At 39.5% G+C, this 14827-nt stretch overlaps 1 protein-coding gene across 1 annotated transcript in view; it reads right to left on the minus strand.

The window, feature by feature from the left end:
• CNTNAP2 (contactin associated protein 2) overlaps positions 1-14827 on the minus strand; it is a 1133690-nt gene that overhangs the window by 827104 nt on the left and 291759 nt on the right. Inside the window, exon 8 of the mRNA XM_077808720.1 lies at positions 10877-11141. Within this exon, the coding sequence (XP_077664846.1) occupies positions 10877-11141 (265 nt within the window). The remainder of the gene's footprint in view (positions 1-10876; positions 11142-14827) is intronic.

A 14827-nucleotide genomic window follows, 5' to 3' on the forward strand; every position in this document is an offset into this window, starting at 1 on the left:
CCAAAGGGCCAAGTGCTTCCACTTATATTTGAAGTCAATCTGGATTGACAACAGTGACTTCAGGGAAGTTATTCAGAAGTTACCCTATGCAAGCAAGAGCAGAATTTGCCCCCCACCCTCCCACAATAAATAAATAGATGCATGTTCCTTTTAAAATCAGGAGGAAAAGGAAATCTCTGGACTGTTTAGCTCTGAGAGTCTTTCCTCTTTCTAATGTATATGTTGACCAATATCTGACTATGCACATATTAATTACAGTTAACTCTGTATAGTAAAGGTCAATTGGCTAGTTGTATTCTAGATATATAGACAAGCTTTAGGTACTTCACACCGGCATAATCCTATCCCATTCAGTAGGCTATTCATTGACACTCTGTCTTATTTATTGTTCTTTCTCACTGAGCCAGATTCACCTCCCACTTACACCAGTTTTACATTGGAGTAACTCTGTTGACCAAATGGACTTAACTCCTGATTTACTCTGGTGCAGGGAAGAGCAGAATCAGGAGTTTGCATGACAGCTGCCTCTGCCTTCCATATTGGGAGATCTGTCCCCTTCCCTTCTCTTAGCTCAACAGTGCTTATTGGAAGTAAATTTTTGACCAACCGTTTTTTTTATTTCCCATAGCCCTGTTTGATCCTTTTGGGGCTAAAAACTAAAAGCCCATGGGACAAAGAGAAACCTGGCTGAGCAAACAGTTAGTAAAGTGACATAATCTGACGTAAAGGGGTGGAATATCTCCTCTCCTTCCCTCTCCATTTCTTTTACTTATTTCACGCTGGAAACAACTTCCCAAATAATACATGTAACCAGCATGCAGTTAAATAGTGTTAAGAATAGAGTACTGCTCAGTCTGTTTGATGGTAGCACTGAGTCTTTGTGAAATGAAATATGATGTAAAGTCACAGTCAGATAAAGCTTGCCATGAGCTACAATCTATTCACCCAAATCCTTTTTACTGTATGCCTTGTGGACCTCTCACAGTCAGTTTATTTGTGTATTATAAAGATGCAAAGGCAATGCCAGAAAAATCCCTAAAGTAACACACATAACCTCTAGCTAGCATTGAACAAGAGAATGTAAATTGTTGTAGCTCAAATCTATGTCCCTATACTAAGTGAGACTGGGAATGAATGGTATAGTTCAATAAATTGTTGGTCATACTCTCTCCTCTACAAATAATTTGGATTGTCTTAGTATTTGGCATTCCTGATTTGTGTTACCTAAGCTTTATCCACCAGTTATACAGACAGACAAACCTGAAGGCTTTTGAGTCATTAATGTATTAAGTACCAATCCCAACTATTGATAATGAATTACTAGCATTAATGAGAAAACCAAAGGGTCAAATTGAAAAGGAAAATACTTTTTTTTCACCTGATAATTTTTTTATCTGATGAAAGAATGGCTGGCAGTCTTTACTGAGGGGGTGATCTTTACCTTCTCTTCTAGAGATTGGAGGCAGCCTACAAATTGAAAACGAGACTGAGTCCCTACACTGTTAACAAAACTCAGGGTCTTAAACTCTGTTTGTTTTAGACAGATGCCAGACTGAAAAAGATGCCCCCTCTGAAGCCATTTCAAATATTGCAGCATCCAAAATTGAGTGTTAACATTCTGTGCTGTGAATCCAAATAGGCCCTCTTTAAAAATTCCCCTGCATCTCTCTCTACTTCACTTTCCCCATCCATAAAATTGAGATAATAATACTTATCTACCTCACAGGGGGCCTTAAGGAATATCTGGCTGATGTACTCTTATTTTTACTCACACAGGTCATTACACTGAAGTCAACAGGACTAGTCAGAATAGTAAAAGTTTAGGAACCGAGCCTCAAATCCTCACAAGTTTGGTAAATTCTGTACTTGTTCACAAAGGCTTTCTTCAAAACAAAGCAAACAAAAACAAAAAACTCCAACACTTTACAAAGTGTAAATGGAAGTAGGTCATTTGCTATAACAGAGATTTTTCACACATACTCTCTCTCACACCCACATAACTTCCCAGAAAAATCTGCCTTTTGCCATCACACACACACACACACACACTCTCAACACTGATTTCATTTTTTTGCAAATCCATGTGATTTTCCCACCACTTTTAGTACCAGTGTGAGGGAAGTATACAAACCCTATGCCTGGCAACACGTGCTGGGGCCTGATTGACTGCTCCCTGCAGCCCTTTTTCTGGTTTGCTACATCTCATGCAGCTGCTCTAAGCAGCTTGGAGGTCCCACATCCCCTGTTCTTTTCTGGGCGAAGCATGGTAGCACCGTGAGGCCTCCAACAGTGGGGCTCCAGGCCTAATACACCCCATCACATGTATCTTAGTGAATAAAGTCCTAAAATATGGCATGAGATTCTTGGTGTGTTTGCCATGAAACTAAAACTGATGTCTCTGGATATCAAACCTCATTTAAAACTGTTTAATGTTGGACAGTTTCAGTCTCATGTTAAACCGTGATACTTTGGGCCAATATATTCCCTTTAAGTTAATACAGCAGGCCAGAGTCTGGCAAGTGTCCTCTGAAGGAAGAGAGCCTCAATCCAGCTTTGGGACAATTCCTTTGTGTTAATTCCCATTTGTTCAGTTAATTGACCACCCCAGAAGCACCAGACAGAGATCTGAGCCTTTTAGGATTGGAACTGAGTGGGAAAATCTCTCAGACATTGCAGAGCCAGGGCCTGAGTGCTAGGTTCCTGCTCAGAGCCTAAGGCTGGCCCTGGGGAAGGATCTTTGGTTAATTCAGAGATTATATTTAGTACCAGTTTTATTACTAGAAATTGAACATTGCCGCAGCAGAAATTAACATCAAAAGGAGGATTTGAAATTAACCTCACTTGCACTGATAACTTCCTAATAAGAAGCAGTCATTGATACTTTTCTCCTGATATGCTTGCCACTTTTCCATTTAGGAAAATTTGAACACTAGAAATATAGTCTATGATGTTGGGTTTTGGTGTTTATTTTGTCAATAATGATTTCCACCATTTTACTTTCATGGTGTTTATTGAATTTTAGCTGTTTTAAAATGAACAGAAGGTAATTTAGGCCAGATCCTCAGCTAGTGTAACATCAGGCCACACCAGGGGAATTGCTCAACCTTGCTTGGAGAGACTCAGTAATGCTCACCTAACTCTGAAGGGGGTGGGGGAAAACAAAGCCAAGAGGGAGGAAAGGACATGATAAAAGGAAGAAACATTTGCCATGCTCTTCCTCTCTCTTCCACCTACACCTACAGATACCACACCAAGTGACTGAAGCAGTGATCAAAGGGGAGATCCTGGCTGAAGAGCAATCAGCCAGCCTGTGGTGAGAAGCCTCTAAGTTTGTAAGGGCATTGAAAGTGTTAAGATCAGCTTAGAATGCATTTTGATTTTACTTCATTTGACCAAATCCGACTTGTTATGCTTTGACTTATAATCACTTAAAATGTATCTTTGTAGTAAACAAATCTGTTTGTTTATTCTACCTGAAGCAGTGCATTTGGTTTGAAGCATGTCAAACTCCCCTTGGGATAACAAGCCTCGTACATATCAATTTCTTTGTTAAATTGATGAAGTTATATAAGCTTGCTGTGTCCAGCAGGCATAACTGGAAACTGAAAGACAGAGGTTCCTAGGGTTGTGTCTGGGACCAGAGATATTGGCTAGTGTCATTCAGTTGCAAGTAGATGGGAGCAGCTTACATGCCAGAAGCTGTGTGTGAACAGCCCAGGAGTGGGGGTTCTCAAAGCAGAGCAGGATAAGGTTGCCTTCGAGAGTCAAGGATCAGAGTGACCTAGCAGATCACTGGTCCAGACAAACCCAGAGGGGAATGGCACACTATCTGAACATAAGAATGGCCATACTGGGTCAGACCAAAACTCTATCTAGCCCAGTATCCTGTCTTCCAACAGTGGCCAATGCCAGGTGTCCCAAAGGGAATGAACAGAACAGGTAATCATCAAGTAATCCATTCCTTGTCACCCACTCCCAGCTTCTGGCAAACAGAGGCTAGGGACACCATCCCTGCCCATCCTGGCTAATAGCCATTGATGGACATATCCTCCATGAATTTATCTAGTTCTTTTTTGAACCCTGTTATAGTCTTGACCTTCACAACATCCTCTGGCAAGGAGTTCCACAGGTTGTACTGTGTGAAAAAATACTTCCTTTTGTTTGTTTTAAACCTGCTGCCTATTAATTTCATTTGGTAGCCCCTAGTTCTTGTGTTATGAGAAGGAGTAAATAACACTTCTTTATTTACTTTCTCTACACCAGTCATGATTTTATAGACCTCTATCACATCCCTCTTCCAAGCTGAAAAGTCCCAGTCTTATTAATCTCTGCTCATATGGCAGCCGTTCCATATGCCTAATAATTCTTTTGACCTTTTCTGAACCTTTTCCAATTCCAATATATCTTATTTGAGATGGGGCGACCACATCTGCACGCAGTATTCAAGATGTGGGTGTACCATGGATTTATATAGAGGCAATATGATATTTTCTGTCTTATTATATATCCCTTTCTTAATGATTCCCAACTTTCTGTTTTCTTTTTTGACTGCCACTGCACATTGAGTGGATGTTTTTAGAGAACTATCCACAATGACTCCAAGATCTCTTTCTTGGGTGGCAACAGCTAATTTAGACCCCATCATTTTATATGTATAGTTGGGATTATGTTTTCCAATGTGCATTACTTTGCATTTATCAACATTGAATTTCATCTGCCATTTTGTTGCCCAGTCACCCAGTTTTGAGAGATCCTTCTATAGCTCTTCACAGTCTGAAAATTGGGACTTAACTATCTTGAGTAGTTTTGTATCATCTGCAAATTTTGCCACCTCACTGTTTATCCCTTTTTCCAGGTCTGGGCCCAGTACTGCCCCACCACTATTCACCTCTCTCCATTCTGAAAACTGACCATTTATTCCTACCCTTTGATTCCTATCTTTTAACCAGTTACCAATCCATGAGAGAACCTTCCCTCTTATCCCATAACTGCTTACTTTGCTTAAGAGTTTGTGGTGAAGGAACTTGTCAAAGGCTTTCTGAAAATCTAAGCACACAATATCCACTGGATCCCCCTTGTTCACATGCTTGTTGACCCCCTCAAAGAATTTTAGTAGATTGGTGAGGCATGATTTCCCTTTAGAAAAACCATGTTGACTCTTCCCCAACAAATTATGTTCATCTATGTGTCTGACAATTTTGTTCTTTCCTATAGTTTCAGCAAGTTTGCCCAGTACTGATGTCATGTTTACTGGCCTGTAATTGACAGAGTCACCTCTGGAGTCCTTTTTAAAAATTGGTGTCACATTAGCTATCCTCCAGTCATTTGGTAGAGAAGCTGATTTAAATGATAGGTTACAGACTACAGTTAGTAGTCCTGCAATTTCACATTTGAGTTCCTTCAGAGATTATGGGTGAATACCTTCTGGTCTTGGTGACTTACTACTGTTTAGTTTATCAATCTGTTCCAAATCCTCCTCTAATGACACCTATATCTGGGACAATTCCTCAGATTTGTCACCTAAGAATAATGGCTCAAGTCTGGGTATCTCCCTCACTTCCTCAGCCGTGAAGACCGATGCAAAGAATTCATTTAGTTTCTCCACAATGGCCTTATCGTCCTTGAGTGCTCCTTCAGCATCTTGATCGTCCAGTGGCCCTGCAGGTTGTTCAGCAGGCTTCCTGCTTCTGATATACTTAAATTTCTTTGGTATTTCTTTTTGAGTCTTTGGCTAGCTGTATTTCTAATTCTTTTTTGGCCTTCCTAATTGTATTTTACACTTCGTTTCTCAGTATTTATGCTCCTTTCTATTTTCCTCACTAGGATTTAACTTCCACTTTTTAAAGGATGACTTTTTGCCTCTCACTGCTTCTTTTACTTTGTTGTTTAGCCACGGTGGCTCTTTTTTGGTTCTCTTACTGTGTTTGTTTGTTTTTTAATTTGGGGTATACATTTAAGTTGAGCCTCTATTATGGTGTCTTTAAAAAGTTTCCATGCAGTTTGCAGAGATTTTAGTTTTGGTGCGGTACCTTTTAATTTTTGTTTAACTGATCTCCTCATTTTTGTGTAGTTCCCCTTTCTGAAATTAAATGCTTCAGTGTTGGGCTGCTGTGGTGTTTTCCCCGCCACAGGGATGTTACATTTAATTATATTATGGTCACTATTACCAAGCTGTCCAGCTATAATCACTTCTTGTACCTGATCCTGTGCTCCACTTAGGACTAAATCAGGAATTGCCTCTCCTCTTGTGGGCTCCAGGACTAGCTACTCCAAGAAGCAGTCATTTAAGGTGTCAAGAAATTTTACCTCTGCATCCCGTCCTGAGATGACATGTACCCAGTCAATATGGGGATAGTTGAAATCCCCCATTATTATTGAGTTTTTATTGTAATAGACTCTCTAATCTCCCTGAGCATTTCACAGTCTCTATCACCATCCTGGTCAGGTGGTTGGCAATATATCCCTACTGCGATATTATTAATTATTATTAATTATTGAGCATGGAATTACTATCCATACAGATTCTATGGTAGTTTGGTTCATTTAAGATTTTTACTTCATTTGATTCTACACTTTCTTTCATATATAATGCCACTCCCCCATCAGCATGACCTGTTCTGTTAAGTGCTAGCAATATGGTTCCATTTTGGTTTAGGTGGAAATCATCCTTCCTGTATAGCAGTGTCTGGCAACCTGCGCCCCGTGGGCCGCATGCGGCCCATCAGGGTAAGCTGATTGTGGGCCGCGATATATTTTGCGGACATTGACCATCCACAGGCATGGCCCCTGCAGCTCCCATTGGCTGGGAAACGGCTGCGGTTTGCCGTTCCTGGCAAATGAGAGCTTTGGAAAGTGGTACGGACTGCAGGGACATGCTGGCCACTGCTTCATGCAGCTCCCATTGGCTGGGAATGGAGAACCGTGGCCCCTGGAAGCTGTGGGAGGCCATGCCTGTGGATGGTCAATGTCTGCAAAATGTCTCGCAACCCACAATTAGCTTACCCTTCTGGGCCGCAGGTTGCCCACCACTGTTATATAGGCTCCCCCTTTCCCAAAAGTTTCCCCAGTTTCTAATAAATCTAAACCCCTCCTTCCTACACCTGCTACCATGGAGGTCTTGGACTTCAATCTCTTACCTAGCAACCTAAATTTGGCCTCTAGGACCTCTCTCCTATCCTTCCCTGTTATTGGTACCTACATGTACCACGACCACCACTAGCTTTTTACTTTTGAATGTTTATCGTTTAATATAAGATATCACCCCAAACAACGTTGCTAGTTAGCGTCACAATCGCAGCTGAAGGTCATAATGTTAATTCTGGACATCCTCTCTCACCCAATCTCTGCTCATCCCTTGCTTTCTCCTGTCTTCACTGCTTCTGACACAGTCCATCTCATTCATTATATCTGTCCAACTGTGCAGAAGGCACATTGTTTTTGAACAAAATTGCATTAATGTAGCTTCCTTCCCAAACAGTGAAAGGAAGAATGTTCAACAGACTTCAAACCTCAAGAGGTTGGAATTTGGTCAAAAGAATCTCTAATACACAACATTTTAATATACGCAAAACACCCTCAAAATGTAATATTTATTGCTGGGGCCTGAAAATACCATAACAGATTTTCCCAAAGTATGCCCTCATATTTGAAAATGAATTTTCCATAAACCCTTTTGCATTTGCTTTCTGTAAATACTTGAGCAGTCAAGTTCTGCTAATGGAAAACACATTTTAAGCTGAGGAAAGAAAGTTCATGATTGTACCCTATTACCTCAGGGAAGAAGTAAAGGCAATTGATCAGCAATATAGTGAGGATTTAAATTAAACTACTTTACAGAATTCTGGATGAATATAGCACTGCAGCATTATATAAAATGACAATAGGAGCAGCAGAATTGCCATTAAAGACAAACAATAAACCTCCTTTAGAGCCCTCAAATTAACAGCAGTGCTCACTTTTCTTACCACAGTCAATTTATTCTCCTTGATGATTACTTGATTCTATTGCCTCTAAACTTTGCAGTTGTACCTAGTATCTTTTACAATGACCTGTAAACCATTCATCTCACTGACATCAATAGGTAGCAATAAATATGGGTATAGGTGCTATGAGGCTGCTAGAAATGCAAATGACTCAGCAAATGTTCTATAAAATACCATGAAAATATGTAAAATAAGAGCTGCCTGTCTGTACATAGACAACATATTCAATCTAATTAAATATGAAAGCTCTGCCAAGATGACAACAAAAACTTCAGCTGATATATCATCTGAATCTTACCAGACATCACAAGGCACTGTACAACAGAGGCACAATGTTTTAATAAGAGAATTTGGAGTATCAAGTAATCATTTAGAAGGATGGGAAATTAATTAGCAAGTCATCAGTTTTGACAGAGAACTAGAGTCTTCTACTTACCCTCATATGCATACACAATTCAAGCACACTGATTCTCAAGCGACAATAAGGAAGTAAAATGGATCAAAAGACATGCAGGATGACTATCCAAACACAAATGCGTCTAAAGACAAAAATGTACTACCAAGCATATTATTAATATTATTGAGCACCATAAGGCACCCATAACCATAATATACAGCACCAATGGAAGCAAGGACCAAGAATAGTAAACACAGTCATAAAATGAAATGGCTGTATGTGATTCCTGGACTATCGATTAAACCATCCAGGCAGATTGGAAGGATTTCTTTTGGAGGAAGAAGTCATGTGTCTTGATGTTAGGTTACAGCTGTGTAAAATCCAGTGGCTTATTTTGGCAGAGGTTTGTGCAAACATTTTTGATTCCTCTTCACGCGAGTCTGCTTCACAAAATGTTAACTGATGTTTTATATGGTTTCACTCCAAGTCAAGCTTCAGGCAAATTAATGGCAACTTGGTGAAATTTTAAGGACTCCAAATATTTTGCTGAACAGATTGTGAAATCTACTTCCAGAACAAATTTATGATGATTCAAAATGCAATGCAAAAGTATACTGACAGCCCCCTATGGCATCAGGAAGAAACTGTCTTTAAACCAGACTTTGGGGCAGCAGAGCAAGAGAGCAAGCAGGTGGAGGGGCAAGGTACTTATTGTTAAGAGGTGCCAGCACATGAGCCAAAATATTCCCTCTCCATTCCCTGCACTAGATCCAGAGCACTACTGACTCTTATCATTTGCACATTGTAAATACACAGGAAAATAAAATAAAATCTACAGTGTTAATATTGCCAAGCTAAAACAACAGCAAACAATACCTAACCACCAAATCTAATAGTAAAAATAACATAAAACATCACTGACATATTTCATAAAATGTTCCAATTCCACCAACTCAGAACGAAATACATTTAGATTTTTTTTAAATGGTGCTATGACTATTATATTATATTCAGTTCTACTTCTAAACAGGTTACACACTCCTCTAATTTTAGATTTGTAGCAAAAGTTTTATTCAGCTTTTTTTTATGCCTTAGTGAGCTGAAAAGAAAGAAAAGAACTCATAAAAATATTTCCACACATCAGATAAATTCGCAAAAAGAAAAGCAGTACTTGTGCCACAAGTACTCCTTTTCTTTTTGCGAATACAGACTAACACGGCTGCTGCTCTGAAACCTATCAAATAAATGGTTACTGTCCTGATTCATCCACATGATAAATACTTTTATTTAAAAAAAATACAAAGCATTTTTCTTGTTTTACACTTCCTCAAAGCTCCCTTTTAAAATTATTAATTGTGTACAGCATGAATATTCAGCTAGTACACTTCAGATAGGTTATCTATGAAAAGTGGTTTCTTTTTTTCCCCATTATGCTAACCTCCGAACACTGATAGAACAGAAATGTTAGGTGAAGATTAAAGTATATGACCCACCCTTCTCCCCCCGAAAAAGTTCAAATTTAAGTCTATGAAGTTCTTGGTGAATTAATAGCTATATATCATATCTGGCATTAGCCTGACCTCAATTCTAGAAAATGTATCACACTGACATACAGAGCACTTGGGTTTGAAAGCAAACTTGGGTAACCTAGCTCACCATGACAATGATCAGGTACACTGTTGGGCATATCTTTACTGGGAAAATGCATCACATCAGAAAATATGTTGACTGACATAGCTTAACTAACACAATGTTGCCCACAATACTGCCTTTAGGATGGACAAAGACAACCATGTTTAAAAGTACACTAGCTGGTCATGATTTACCATTGGATAATTACTTTTCAAATCTAACCCAACTCTAAGGTTAACCATGTTTTTTTTAAACATGACTGCCCTCATCCACGCTAAGATAAAAATAGTATCTTTCACCATATTAGTTCAAATGTATTATTTTCCCCACTATAGATGTACCCACTGATGGTCTCTGGGGAAATGAAGAGGTAGAAGGTTGAATGAACATGAGAGGTTCCAATCTCCATACTGACAGATCAGACTGACAGCAACCTTTGAAATGGCTATGCTGTCTGCCCTTTGAGAGGGAGGAAAAATAAATGCTGCTTTGATAATGGAGCAAGGGATAAAAAGACAGAAAACTCAATAACCATTAGAAAGGAAAAATGTAGCATAACCATACTTTAATACTTGAGAAATGTCCTTAGACCAACTATAAATGTTTGCTTAGCACAACTATTCAAAACAAAATGAGGTAGAGAATACTAAGGATGATATGAGAGGAAGTTATAAAAGAAAATACCATTTTCACATCTTCCACCTCTCGTTCATCAAAGCATAAAATAAAGGATTTCATTAATCTACAATAAAAAATGTTGTTAAATTTGGAACTTAAGTCCAAGGGATAAAACTCTTTCAATTTTGAACTCACTGTGGTTGTTGTGAGACTTACAATAAACCTGAAACCCTGAAAATCTGCTTACCTGATGAGATGTCTATTCGGTTCTTCTTCACCTGGGTGACATTGATGTGAACACTGACCTTGCCTTCAGTCAGGTCAATCTCGACATTACCCAATCCATCGGCAAAGTTGCTGAACAGGAGAAGTCCATTGGGGTTCCAGGTCCGAAACTGGAAATTGACTGAAAGCAGGTCCTGATTCAGGCGACCAAGCACTTCCAGGTAACTGGTAGCATTGAAAAAGACAGGCACCGTATGTGGTTCCACACACGAAAAACTTAAGTTTCCCTAAAACAAAAACAAACAGCACAAAACCCCAAACTTAAATACAGTGTTTAAACTTTTCTACATCCATAAATAGTGCTAGAAATGTGTGGTTTCTGAGTATGAGCTTCATTCTATTTATGAGACTTCAACTGAAGTAAATGTGTGGGGCGTTTTGCATGTTAAAATGCATGAGAGGCAGGTTATGATGATGAAATAAGCACATATGTTTAGATGTAAAGATTACTGACCAGGGATGAATTACATATGGTGACCTAACAGTGACAAACTTTGCATGTCATTACTAATCCCCTGAGGAGCAAAAATGATTTTTTAAAATTTTTTAAATTTTTTTAATTTTTTTTTTTAAGAAAAATAAATCCTAAAATATCATTGACTTTCTTCTATAGCAGACAGACACCTATCATGGGAAGAGCATGATTCCCCTCACTTACATATCTCCTATGTGCTAGTACACAGTGCTCCCATGCCAGATACAAATTTAAAAGTAAGCAGCTTCTGTGGCATTATAGTATTCAAATTGGAAGTTTTTACAGATGCAATCCACGTATCAGATTGACATTATACATAGTGCCAGAAAGTTATACGGCCTGGCATCCCGCCTCTAGAGGGCAGTATAATTACCAGATTTACTATTTAGCTGTCATCAGCACAGAAGTTCTAACTATGTAAGACACCCTGAGTCTAAAAAAATAAAAGTGTTTATTCTGAACATGTTAAAGACCAGTGTCTGTCTTTATTACAATCCCAGTGTTACAGTATCATTGTAACACACATCTGGAACATATAATATATCACACAACATTATATTCAAGAGTTTAGGGACTTCACTGTTTCAAAGAGTTATTGAAGCTTTTAATTCACAGCATGAATGAGGAGCATGAAAAACACCTAACTGATAAAGGGTAAGGACGATCTTCACTGCTTTACTGTAAGCGAGTCCCAGTGGGCTTGCCTAGAGATTTTCACCTTGAGGCTTTAATTGACTGAAATTTTACCCAAGTTAATTAATACATTTGTAAACGTTAGTTTGAACATCCCCAAACATTTGTTACAGAATCCGCGAGGTTGAGCCCTAGGGTAAATCACAAATTTTGTATCCTGGAACAAAAATTTGCAGAGTATCCAGACTAGCCTTTGCAAATATGTTAACTACATTGAACTAATTGACTGCCAATTAACTGGAAGTAACTACTCCTGTGCAGACAAGTTAGTCCTGCATGGACACAGAGCACCACAGTGTCTCTGAAGAGCTGACATTCTGTGATGGCACTTCAATGGTGACATACCAGGTACACAAGGCAGCATTCTAAGTGTTTTGTCCTAGTACCTAGTGAATTAATCAGCAGTCCATGGCACACGTATCATGCATTTAAGAGTTCTTGTTGCTTTATTACTGTGACAAACTGAGATTTTCCTCAGGACAAAGATGCCTCGGCTTTCACAACTGATTGACATTCTGTCTTGAACCGTTAAATCTCTCTTGCCTCTAATGCATGGGAGAGTTGCATATGTAACTCCCACAATTACTAATGGGTGTGAATGCATGCAAATCCCTTACAGAGGAATGAGATAATGTATTCCTAAATGCTAACAGTGTAAAGGATTACTTGTGGAAGAAGCATATAATTCTAGGGTATAACTCCCTTCATGTTTCTCTGTCAGTTAGCCGATCTGATCTTTTCTCTACTGAGATATTCAACTTAATCTAAACTGGATTATTATTTCCCTCCATGACTGTACATCATCAGGAAACTACTCTTTTATGTAAAGTCCAGTTCACTTAGATGGTCTACTAGAGCTGGGAAAAGAGTTAGAACTCATCTGAAGTTTGCTACAATAACGAGATTCATATTTTTCAAAGAGAAATGGATCCTTTTCTATGGACTAGGTTCAGAATCAATTGCTGAAGTACTCATCCAGCACTGAAGTCTGAAAGTCAAATATATACCGTGCATTTATGTTGAGACTTTTGTTCTTATTGCAAAATTATTAACAGTATGCTAGAAGACTAACAGTGGAAGCTTCTCAAGTTAGACAGCTTGGGCTTTGCATTATGATCTTTACCCTATATTGTAAATTAACTTTAAATTTACATTTATAAGTCTACATTTACATTTTTTCCTACCCACATCCAGGCATCACCGCTGCTGGAAAAACAACTGCCTTTTAAAACCTTTTCCAAATGAACAGAACTATAAACTGAATACATATTCTCAAAAGAGAGGTAACTCAGAACGGATTGTTTTGCAAAGCCTATATCCCGCTGCTAACGTTTTATCAAGAGTTCGTTCATTATTTTTATAAAAATAGATTTTTACTCATCTTCAGGCTTAACACAGTGCTGGTCTAAAGCACACAGTTTAAATAAAAAAAATACTCCCTTCATATTTAGCTTATGCATTGAGACTGAAGCAAGCAGAGCAGCAGGAGAAGCTGGTTAAGCTGGTTAACCTGCTGCATTGGTGGGGGAGAGACAGGGGTAAAATGGGGTTCAGCCTTGGACACACCCTTCCCCCCAGCACCCTCCAGGCCAAGAACTGTGCAAGGGAGAGGCCCTTCCCTCCATCATCCAAGCATGAACACCTATGCAGCATCTTTTCTCTCTCCCCCACAATGTAGCCTTGGGGAAAGAAACGGCAAAGAGGAGCCAGGCAGAGACTGAAGTCAGGAGAGCAGCTGTGGAAACAGTTTAAACAGGGACTGATGTACACTGATATTCTCTATGGTTTTGACTGGATTTTCTTTGACCTGCACTGATTGGCTGCTTGCTCCAACCCACTCCTTGTCCCCTCTTGCACAGTCTCTTCACCTCAGCCTCAGTCCACACCTGCCCTTCATACTTTCTCCCCTCCTTTTCACCCACTCTGTTCTCATCACTCCTCTCCCTTTCCTTTGACTTTCTATTTAGCCAATTTCCTCCTAGCTAACCCCTCCTTCCTCCCTCCCTCCTCCTCCACCTCCCCGCCAATAGTGGAAGCAACATTAAACTTGCTGTCATAACATTGATTAGAGCTGGTTGGGAATTTTTCAACAAAACAGATTTTTTGTAAGAAAATGCTGATTTGCTGATGTACCAGTAAAATGAAACTTCAGTTGGGAAGGTGTCTCAGGTCCAGGATGTCATTTCTGGTCAGAAAGAGAGAGAGAGCAAGATCAAACCCAGAACAGCCAAGAACTTGGTGATTAAGGAATACATCTGGCATGTGGAAGACCCAGGACCCTGATTAGGGACAGGGACAGGGACTAGGTCACCAACGTTCCAAGGGAGGGCTCTAACCTCCAGCTTACAGAGTCCGTCTCTGCCCCAATCACTCTTGTTGGAGCTGTTCCATTTTTTAAATAAATCATTCAATATTTATTGGGCTAGAGAGAGAGACTGACTCTGTAATCCAGTGGTTAGGGCACTGATGTGGGAATTTCTGGTTCAAGTCCCTGCTCTAATAAATATTTATTTATACAAAGTGTAACAACTTCAACAGGAGAGGCTGAGAGGGACCTGTTCCAGAATAGTGTGGTGATGGTGGCACTCACTTGGGACCACCTGGTTCTTGGATAATCTGGGGTGGGTGGGTCTGTCTCTCTCTCTTTGCAAAAAAGCTTTGAAAAGTCTCAGGTTCACCCCGACACAGAATAGTTTAAGTGTGACAGGAAAACAATTTCCTGCCCAGCTCTAACACTGACCATTC

The sequence above is a fragment of the Eretmochelys imbricata genome, chromosome 2, assembly GCF_965152235.1.
Source record: "Eretmochelys imbricata isolate rEreImb1 chromosome 2, rEreImb1.hap1, whole genome shotgun sequence".
Taxonomy (NCBI): Eukaryota; Metazoa; Chordata; order Testudines; family Cheloniidae; genus Eretmochelys; species Eretmochelys imbricata.